The 10,941-nt window shown below is 28.0% G+C and overlaps 2 protein-coding genes across 2 annotated transcripts; one reads left to right on the forward strand and one right to left on the reverse strand.

The window, feature by feature from the left end:
* Positions 1-221: 221 nt before the first annotated feature.
* LOC126895466 (uncharacterized) lies at positions 222-1,172 on the reverse strand. The gene is made up of 3 exons (XM_050667335.1): positions 998-1,172; positions 380-761; positions 222-321 (listed from the first exon to the last, which is right to left on the reverse strand). Exons 1-3 carry the CDS (start codon positions 1,170-1,172, stop codon positions 222-224), a joined length of 657 nt encoding a protein of 218 aa, XP_050523292.1.
* A 1,043-nt stretch (positions 1,173-2,215) lies between these two features.
* Positions 2,216-7,767, forward strand: LOC126897816 (uncharacterized). Its single transcript, XM_050671699.1, has 3 exons — positions 2,216-2,272; positions 2,338-2,392; positions 4,965-7,767. The coding sequence occupies exons 1-3, from the start codon at positions 2,267-2,269 to the stop codon at positions 7,754-7,756; spliced, it is 2,853 nt and encodes a 950-aa protein (XP_050527656.1). The 5' UTR covers positions 2,216-2,266; the 3' UTR covers positions 7,757-7,767.
* Positions 7,768-10,941: the final 3,174 nt, after the last annotated feature.

Genomic DNA, 10,941 nt, shown 5'->3' on the forward strand with positions numbered 1-10,941 from the left:
CGTAGGCCGTTAAAACATCAACGGATACGGAAAAACCTAGATATGTGATTATAGGATTTCAAACTAAACGTAAAAACAAAATAACAGCTGACATGAGTAGATTCGATCACAGTTCTCTAATATCACTCAAAGTATTTTTGAATTCGGAATCATATCCTTACGATAGTTTAAAAATTGATTTCGATAATGATAAATATTCAGCATTATATCAAATGTATTCATCAAAATGAATTAGATAAATCATTATTTATACGGTGAACATTATCATCTTGTACATTTTCGTTGTGATTTTCCAAATGATCTTGTTGGTCATCGTTTTTACTAAAAATTTTAATTTTATTTAGTATTTTTAGCATAAACAATTTAGTGAAATATCTACCTTATATTTTCATTTGTCATTTGCTTAACATCCTGATTGGTTTGATGTTTGAAATCCTCAATGAATTGTTCCCATATACGTTTAATGATACATTTATAATGGAAGGTAACTATTTCTTTGTACAGTGCTGTTGATGTCTTTGGCAATAACGATATATCCATACTTTTCACGATGGAATACATTAAATTTTCGGGTAATACTAAAAACTTGTTTATAACCAAATCCTTTACTTTTTCGTAAACTTCTTTACTTTGCATGTACAATAAGTTACATGTTTCATATTTCTCTTTGGTTACTTCCAGGAGACATGACTTCATTTCTTTCAACGCATATAGATTTTCTTCGGTCAATGATATATGCCCCATTTTTTCTTCTTCACTACCTTTACCCGATATTGATAGATAACTTTTCAAGAAACATTTCANCCCATTTTTTCTTCTTCGCTACCTTTACCCGATATTGATAGATAACTTTTCGAGAAACATTTCGATTTTACAATGTTAAAAACGGAATTCAAATAAATTTTTGATTTACACGATTCATCCATAAATGAAATAACTTCATCGATTAATTGTAAAAAATTAATAAATATATCGACATCCATCCATAAATACATACTTGGAGATAATATTATCATTACAGGAGAGTATCGGTCGTTTATCCATGTGCAACTGATGTGAATAAATTTTCTCTCTGCAAAACTTAAGTTGAATACAGAAGTTTCTAGTACAGCAAAGTCGGGTTGAGATGGATATCGCATAGTCATTTTAACATCTTTCACTCCTGCAGCCATTTTCATAATGTTCATAATAATACTACACTATTTACTTAACTGAATATGCACGAGAAAGAAAAAAATGGTAAACAATATGATTAAATCTCCACAATGGGTCGTGTTTTATAGATAATTTTTATAATAAGAGGGGGATAATATTAAATAGGATACGATTTAAAATGTTGATTTTTATGGGAGGAGGAGGTAAAAATGAGGTGGCATAAAAAGGAAGTATCAAACAAGGGATCATACTAATAATATCATTCATTTATAAAAATATCTACTTATCAATATGATAAGAGAGATAAATAAATTAAATATTATAATATATGATAAGAGTATTGTTGTAATCTGTTATCAAAATTACTTCACTGATAAACAACATAGAACACCATCCTATACATATAATTTATCTTATCTGTTATTGATAAGGGAGGTGGCATGAAAGAGGTGGCGGAACCTCAATGAGGTGCATTAAAAAACCATAGGGCCACCTCACTGAGGTGGCCCCACAAATACACATCACATGTGGCCACGTATCTCCGTATTTCTGGCGGGGCAATACCCGCTAATGGATAGATATATTTTAATTGCGTCGCTTTGAGGTATATTATGTCGCATAAAAGAAGAATATAAATAGTAATTATCTTAAAAAAATGTTTGTGATCCATACATTATATATTATATTTTTTCAGAAAGTTATAGCGTTATAAAGTTAAAAATATAAAAAATAATTTATTTACAAAAATCATATTTTTTTTATTATTTTTGATGACTGTTTTCACCATGAAAAGAAAATAAAGTCCGAAATTTTTAATATTATAGTATATTACATAAACTTCCTAAAGTACAGTTTGATCTTATTTTATAATAATCATATAAAAAATTAAATTGTATTTGTATTAATAATTCGCTTATTTTATTAGATCAAAAAAGTGTTCATAAAATATTGATTCGGCTTTGGTTTCTTACATGTGTATAAATAAACTAAAAATAATAATTTTATTATTTTTACTATTCAATTAAAATACTCTTTTTATATATAACATGAAAGTAGAAATAAATAATGTCAGTAGTTATTTAGAATGAAACACTTAAATTAACAAATAAAAATGAATGTGAGTAGTAAATTTAACTAAAAGTACGTGACTGAAATTTAATATATTATTTGATTTTATTATAGAATTGGCAATTAATATCTCTTTTGTTGAAAATATTCTATTTGGTATTTAATGAAGGTAAATTCTATTTTTCATTATTTATGTTTAATAGTTTTATTTAATTTTAATTAAATTAAGTAAATATATTTATAATTTTATTTTAGTTTATTAATTAAATCGATTAATATAGTATTTTTTTTATATTAGTTTAAGATTAGATAATACAAATAGTTTAAAGAAAATATTCCTTCTAAAAATAATAAACTATATACAGGTTTGCATCAAAGAGTTTCTCATGATATTGACTTTAATCACTGTCAGATATCATCTATGCTTGATCCAAGTATGCCACGTCCACACTTTGTCGCTCGATCCCACCTAACTGTCGTTTTATAACTATAACAATATTGAAGTACTAATTTCATATTTATAGTTAACAATATTGATTTATTTATTATATTTTTGAATTTAAAGTATATATTTTTACAATGAGTTGCACACAACTTTTAGCTTTTATAGCCTTAATTTTATCATGTTTTATGTGTTTTTTTTTTGTCTGTTGCCAATTTTTCTCAGCTATCACTGGACCAATTTCTTTCAACAATACGATAAAAGATCACAAATCGATTCTAGTTGAAGACATTACACTCAAAAATTGAAAACATTTTCCTCGTTCCTCAAAAATTAAGAAAATTTTTAAAAAATTACAAATTTAAAAAATATTAATTTTTGACATTTTTTTAAAATTATTTCACTTAAAATTGCCATAACTTTTTTAAAAATGATCAAATAAAATAATTTTTATTAATTATACATGAATATCATTTAAATATATTTTTTTTATATATCTGACCCTTTACCTGCTCTCAGGAGGGGATTTAAAATGACAACTTTTTCACAAATAATTAACATTTTCAACTTAACTATTGAAAGTGTTCCGGAGAAAATGAAACTTTTATATACACATATATATATATATATATATATACACAGGGTGATTTGTTTATCATAACCCACTCAATTACTTACAGAATAATAATCATTTAATAATTTTTTTTTTTATTATCTTTAGTTACACATTATTCTTGAATTTTTAACTATGTATTATTTTTTAAATTCATCCCTTATGCCTTGTAAGGCGGTCATCTTTGTTTTTTTAAATGGTAACACATATTTTTAATTTAATAAAATTTTTGAGTTTTTAATTTAATAGTAAATGGCATTTGAATTTTTAATATAACTTAATTCGTTTATTAGATATAATCATTTAAAGTTACAAATTTTGGAGTTAATATACAGATATAATACACAAGGAATTACAAATATAGGTAGCTAATTGGTTTTTTATGACATTGCTGTCACAGTCACGGATTGTATATTATCAATTATGATTATCAATAGATATACTTTCTGTATTGTCAGTTAGTGTATTTATAAACTCATAACAATGTACCTTACTATCATTGATAATAACAATGCTGTATATCTGCTAATATCGATGTCATAAAAAATCAATTAGCTACCTGTATTTGTAATCCCTTGTGTATTATACCTGTATATTAAATCCAAAATTTGTAACTTTAAATACTTACATTTTTCGAAAAGTTATAGCATTTTTAAGTTGAAAATTTAAAATCGAAAATTTAAACACAAAAATAGAGTTTTTTTAACTACGGCTGACGTTTGCATGCAGAAGATAAAGTGTCGGGACAAATTTTTTTAGCTTCGATGCGAAGCTGAGAAGGTATTAATTTTACTATGATGTGTTTTTTTTTTTTTTTTTTATGTCTGTTGCCATTAAACATATATCAAATTGAAGCTTATTTTATGTACTATAAAATGAAAAAAAAAAAATTTGTCCCGACACTTTATCTTCTGCATACAAGCGGCTGCCGTAGTTAAAAAAACGCTATTTTTGTGTTAAAATTTTCGATTTTAAATTTTCAACTTAAAAATGCTATAACTTTTCGAAAAATGTAAGTATCAGCACAAATTTTTTTTTCTAAATACACTACAAGTACATTTTTTATTTGACATACTTTTTTTCATTTTATAGAACATAAAATAAGCTTTACTTTGGTATATGTTTAAAGGACGCAGTATTTCCGGAACATTTTCAAAAATTAAGTTGAAAAAGTTATTTTTTAAAAAAAAGTTACTATTTTAAATCCCCCCAGTGAGCAGAATAAGATGTTAGATTTTCAAAAAAAATTATATCAAATGAAAGGGAAATATCTAAGGTTTCAATACAAAAAAATATTAGTTTTATTTGTTCATTTTTGAAAAAGTTATGGAAGTTTTAAGAAAAAAAAGTGAAAAAAAATGATAAAATTTATCGATTTTTAAATTTGTAATTTTTTTGGATATTTCCACCATTTACGAGGAACGAGGGAAATTTTTTCAATATTTGGGGGTAATGTCTTCCACTAGATACAATTTATGATCTTTTGCCGTATTGTTGAAAAAATAGGTCCAGTGAGAGTTGAGAAAAAGTAGTGACAGACACAAAAAAAAATAAACACATCATGGTAAAATTAATAACTTCTCAACTTCGCATCGAAGCTAATATATAGATTCCTATAAATTTTATAAATGAAAATATTATAATTTTTAATATATTACAAATTATTTAATAACTATCCTTATACAGCGATACAAAATTTAGAAGACGATGTAATATACAAATTTGAAAATAATACAAGACAAGCAGCTGCAAATGGAGACTTGGATTTTTTAAAACAAGCTTATGTAAATGGATGTGAATGGGATGAAGATACGACTATTGAAGCTGCTGCAAATGGTAATTTGGAATGTTTAAAGTATGCTCATGAAAATGGATGTCCGTGGGATGCAAATACAATAGAAGCAGCAGCTTCTAATGGTAAATTAGAATGTTTAATATATGCCCATGAAAAAGGGTGCCCCTGGAATGAAGATACAGCCATTGAAGCTGCTGCAAATGGCAATCTAGAATGTTTAAAATATGCCCATGAAAATGAGTGTCCGTGGAATGAAATCACAACAGTAGCAGCTGCTTTTAATGGTAAGTTAAAATGTTTAAAATATGCCAATAAAAATTGTTGCCCGTGGGATGAACGCACGACAGAAGCAGCAGCGACTAATGGTAAATTAGAATGTCTAAAATATGCCCATGAAAATAAATGTCCGTGGAATGAAAGAACAACAGAAGCAGCAGCATCTAATGGAAAGTTAGCATGTTTAATATATGCACATGAAAATAAATGTCCCTGGGATGAAAGCACAACAAATTCAGCTGCTTATAATGGTGAATTAGAATGTTTAATATATGCCCATGAAAATGGATGTCCGTGGAATGAAAACACAACAGAAGCAGCAGCTACTAATGGTAAATTAGAATGTCTAAAATATGCCCATGAAAATAAATGTCCGTGGAATGAAAGAACAACAGAAGCAGCTGCATATAATGGTAAATTAGAATGTCTAAAATATGCCCATGAAAATAAATGTCCATGGGATGAAAGCACAACAGAAGCAGCAGCATCTAATGATAAATTAGAATGTCTAAAATATGCCCATGAAAATAATTGTCCCTGGGATGAAAACACAACAGAAGCAGCAGCATCTAATGGTAAAATTGAGTGTTTAATATATGCTCATGAATATGGGTGTAAATGGAATGAAGATACGATTATTGAAGCTGCTTCTAATGGTAAATTAGAATGTTTAAAATATGCCCATGAAAATGGATGTCCGTGGACTGAAAGTACAACAGTAGCAGCTGCTTTTAATGGTGAGTTAGAATGTTTAAAATATGCCCATGAAAATGGATGTCCATGGGATGAAAATACAACTAAAGCAGCTGCTTCTAATGGTAAGTTAGAATGTTTAAAATATGCCCATGAAAATGGATGTCCATGGGACGAATATACGACTGGAATTGCAGCAGAAAATGGAAATCTAGAATGTTTAATATATGCACATAAAAATGGATGTAAATGGAATCATAATATTACGAGAATTGCTGTTCTAATGGGTAATCTAGACATTTTAAAATATGCACATATTAATAAATATGAATGGAATAAAGATACGACTGTAATAGCTGCTACACATTGTTATCTAGAAATATTAAAATATGCCCACGAAAATGGATGTCCTTGGGATGAAAATACAATAGAAGCAGCTGCGTCTTATGGTAGATTAGAATGCTTAAAATATGCCCATGAAAATGGATGTCCGTGGAATGAAAACACAACAGTAGCAGCAGCTTCTAATGGTGAATTAGAATGTTTAAAATATGCTCATGAAAATGGATGTCCATGGGACAAAAACACAACATTAGAAGCTGCTTCTTATGGTAAATTAGAATGTTTAAAATATGCCCATGAAAATGGATGTCCTTGGGATGAAAACACAACAGTAGCAGCTGCTTTTAATGGTCAATTAGAATGTTTAAAATATGCCCATGAAAATGGGTGTCAGTGGAATAAAATTACAACACTATCAGCTGCTTTTAATGGTGAGTTAGAATGTTTAAAATATGCCCATGAAAATGGATGTCCTTGGGATGAAAGAACAACAAAAGCAGCAGCATCTAATGGTAAGTTTGAATGTTTAAAATATGCCCATGAAAACGGGTGTCCGTGGAACGAAGATACGACTGGAATGGCAGCACAGAATGGAAATCTAGAATGTTTAATATATGCACATAGAAATGGATGTAAATGGAATCATAATATCATGAGAACTGCCACTGTAATGGGTAATCTAGGTATTTTAAGATATGCACATATGAATGAATGCGAGTGGGACAGAGATACGACTTCAATGGCTGCTATACATGGTTATATGGAAATTTTACAATATGCCCTTGAAAATGGATGTGTTTGGAATGAATTTACAACTAGAGCTGCTGCGGCAAGTGGCTGTTTGGAATGCTTGATATATGCTCATGAAAAGAGATGTTATTGGAATACAGATACGATAGTTGCAGCTGCTGCGCATGGTAATTTAGATTGCTTGAAATATGCTTATAATCATGGAAGTGTTTGGATTGAGGGTACCACGAGAGCGGCTGCAGCAAATGGACGTTTAGATTGTCTAATGTATGCTCATGAAAATGGTTGTAAGTGGGACGAAGGCACAGCTAGAGAAGCTGCTGCTAGTGGTAATATTGAATGTTTGATGTATGCACACAAAAATGGATGTAAATGGGATAGAGGAACAAAAAGTGCAGCTGCTGCAAATGGCCATTTAGACTGCTTAAAATATGTTCACGAAAATGGTTGTGAGTGGGACGAAAGTACAACAAGACTTGCTGCTGCAAATGGTCATTTTCATTGCTTAAAATATGCACATGAAAATAATTGTCTATGGAGTAGAGGTACCATCCAAGAAGCTACTCAAAATGGATATACTTTTTTAATCAACTATGCTGTTGAAAACGGCTGTCCTAATTAATTTTTTTTTTTTTTTTGAAATAATATAATTTTAATTTTTCTAATCTATGTTGGCTATTATTTCATTATTTTTTAAATAAAGCAACTTGACATTTAATGCGTATCTGAGATGTTATTGGTGTTATTAACTAAATTTTTGGCGTTATACTTTCTTAAGAAATATTTTTTTTTGTAAGTATATGACATGAAAATTTTTTATTTTATAATTAGTTTACGAGTGTATACTACTGTAAACTAGTGTATACGATTATCGTCTGTGTTTTTTAATAGGTTTAAGCCATTTCTTGTGAATTATTTTTAATATTTGTTCTTGAAATTAAATATTATTGTCAATATAAATACACTGACACTTATAATGTAATTAACACTAATGAATATTAAATTTTTAAGTATCTTTTAAAATATAAAGTTTAGAAATGTAGCTAACATAATTAATAAACGTAACTTATAAAGAGACTTCTTTTCTTATTAGAAATTTAAAAGTTGTACGAAGTTAGTTGCTGATTAGCTACGTTAACTTTATATAACTGTAAGAGCTGAAAGCGTGATAATATTTATTTATTAACGGGTATACATAATTATAACGTATTTTTTGAAAAGTTTATAATATTTTAACCGTGATGGGTGAACAACAAGATATAGTTTGAATTAATCGCATCAAAAGAAAGCCTATCCTTAAGCGTGACAAATCTGTCTATCGTATTCGTGCTATTCATTTGATAGCCACAAGGTGTTTAAACAACGTAGAACATCTTTCTGAACTTAATTGTTTAATAAATGAAATCGACCAAATTTGAACAGCGTTTACTGCTGAAAATAATAAAATAATCGGATGTTCAATTGATTTAAATTTGGAATTGGAATATAATCACAATCAATTTATATGAAACTTAGAGATATGATTTCATTCGAGCGGCCTGTAGAAATACGATGTATGGAAGATACGCGTTGTATAATACCTGCTTATCGTGATTCTCGTATTTCTCTACATGAGATAATAATATTGACGGATCGACAACACGCCTAAAACCATCAGGACGACCATCTGTCTTATAGTATATATGAGTAGGTCTCCGAACTCGCGTCTATAAGCAGAATTGAGCCTCTGTCGATTAATAATTACAACAAATATTACTTTAATGACCAGCGGTACTGATTTTACGTGTTGGAAAACAATTTTTTTTATATTTTTAATTTTCATTATTCAATGATCAATACAATTTTTTTATGATAAATACTATTTATATACATCTTTCATTTGGCATACTTTTTTTTTTAATAAAACCATTTCTCTTTATATATTTATTCTTATATTACACTTATAAATCATAAAACTTGTAATTAGAGTATAAATAAAGAAATATGAGATCCTGTTCCTTTTGGAATAATCCACCAATTTTTTAAAATTAAACACTATCTACAGATTTGCATTGAAATGTTTTTTATGATAATGATTAAAATCACTGTTAGATATATATACATGTCCCAGCTATGCCACTTCACCACTGTGCTGTGATTTTTATAAATCAAGGAATATAACAGTAAAAAAATTTAATGGCAATACGTCCGCCAAATACAGAAAATGTAATATTTTCCACAAGACAAACCACATTACTGTAAATTGTTTCCGTAACAAAAAGTTAATAGTTCAATACCAAATTTGTGAGACATACGGACACGAAGTAAGTGTCTGCAGATCCAGAAAAAGGGAGTGTCAATTATGCCAGAACCAAAATCAAACAGCAAAAAATTGTAACCAAAAAAACTAACTTATAGACTAAACATTCACGCTAAGGATAATATTTCATAGACGCACCATAATTGCACGATTGGAAAACGATAGTTAGTTATGTTTGCCAAAATCTATATTTCTTTCCAAAGAAGAAATACAGTACTTTTATAGTAGTGAAAAAAAATTATGTTTACTATACCATGGAAAACGTGATAAAGCATATAGCTTTTCATTTATATAATTCAAAAATAATATAACGTTTAAAATTTTGTTAAGTTAATATTTATATTTTTAAGATTTATATTTATAAATAATAATCCTACATATAAAATAAAATATAGATAATAAAAAATAAATCTATTTAATTTATGCACAGAGATTATAAAGTACAAAAGTAAAAAAATTTATTTGCATAGTCATTAGTTTTAATATATTAGTTACAGGAAAAATAATAATAAAACTATTTTTAAATTTCTAAAATGATAGTGTATACATATAATTAATTTTATAGATAGTAGTACTTTACTACTAGAAAATTAATTTGTCGAAGGTTCATTATTATTTAAATAGAAATATACTTTTTACGCGAAATAAAAATTTTTTATACTATAACACATCAAATGATATTTAAGAAAAACATGGTATGCAATTCTATATACATTTTTTAGTATCGATGCGAAGCTAAAAAGGTATTTTACCAGGATGTGTTTTTTTTTTATGTCTGTTGCCACTTTTTTCTAGCTCTCAATGGACCGATTTCTTTCAACAATACGTCAAAAGATTACAAATCGTATGAAGTAGAAGACATTACCCTTAATAAGAGAAACATTTTCCCTCGTTCCCCGCAAACAGGAGAAATATCTCAAAAAATTACAATTTTTAAAATCGGTAAATTGTGTCATTTTTTTCACTTTTTTTTCTTAAAACTTACAAAACTTTTTCAAAAATCAATATCAAGGTAAGTTGAAAAAGTTAATTTTATGTGAAAAAGTTGTCATTTTAAATCCCCCTGTGTGAGCAGGTATAGGATTAAATTTATAAAACGAATATACCAAATAATAGGTAACGACATCAAGCATCCATAAAAAAAAAATTATATTGATTTGTTAATTTTTGAAAAAGTAATGGCAGTTTTAAGAAAAAAAATTAGTGACTTTTTAAATTTATAATTTTTTTGGAGGTTTCCCCCTTTTGCGGGGAACGAGGGAAATTTTGTCAATATTAGAGGTTAATGTCTTGGACTAGATACGATTTCTGAACTTTTGACGTATCGTTGAAAGAAATCGGTTCGGTGAGAGCTGAGAATAAGTGGTAACAGACATAAAAAAAAAATAATTGCACATTTGAAAATATCGCGAATAGTTGATTTAGAAAAGTACATTTTTGTTTCTTATGAAAGTTCCTTGTAGTCCAGTGTATAAAACTTATAACTTTGTTAACTGTTATAACTTTAT

Source organism: Daktulosphaira vitifoliae, unplaced genomic scaffold (genome assembly GCF_025091365.1).
Source record: "Daktulosphaira vitifoliae isolate Bord-2020 unplaced genomic scaffold, ASM2509136v1 Scaffold_1, whole genome shotgun sequence".
In the NCBI taxonomy this organism is placed as follows: domain Eukaryota; kingdom Metazoa; phylum Arthropoda; class Insecta; order Hemiptera; family Phylloxeridae; genus Daktulosphaira; species Daktulosphaira vitifoliae.

Excerpts from the sequence above, each read along its gene's own strand:
- LOC126895466 (XM_050667335.1), bottom strand. The coding sequence starts at position 1,172 with ATGGCTGCAGGAGTGAAAGATGTTAAAATGACTATGCGATATCCATCT. Across the intron at positions 762-997 it reads AATGATAATATTATCTCCAA|GTAGTGAAGAAGAAAAAATG; the intron begins GTATGTATTTAT and ends TATCGGGTAAAG. Across the intron at positions 322-379 it reads ATGACAAATGAAAATATAAG|TAAAAACGATGACCAACAAG; the intron begins GTAGATATTTCA and ends TAAAATTTTTAG.
- LOC126897816 (XM_050671699.1), top strand. Across the intron at positions 2,393-4,964 it reads CTATTTGGTATTTAATGAAG|CGATACAAAATTTAGAAGAC; the intron begins GTAAATTCTATT and ends ATCCTTATACAG.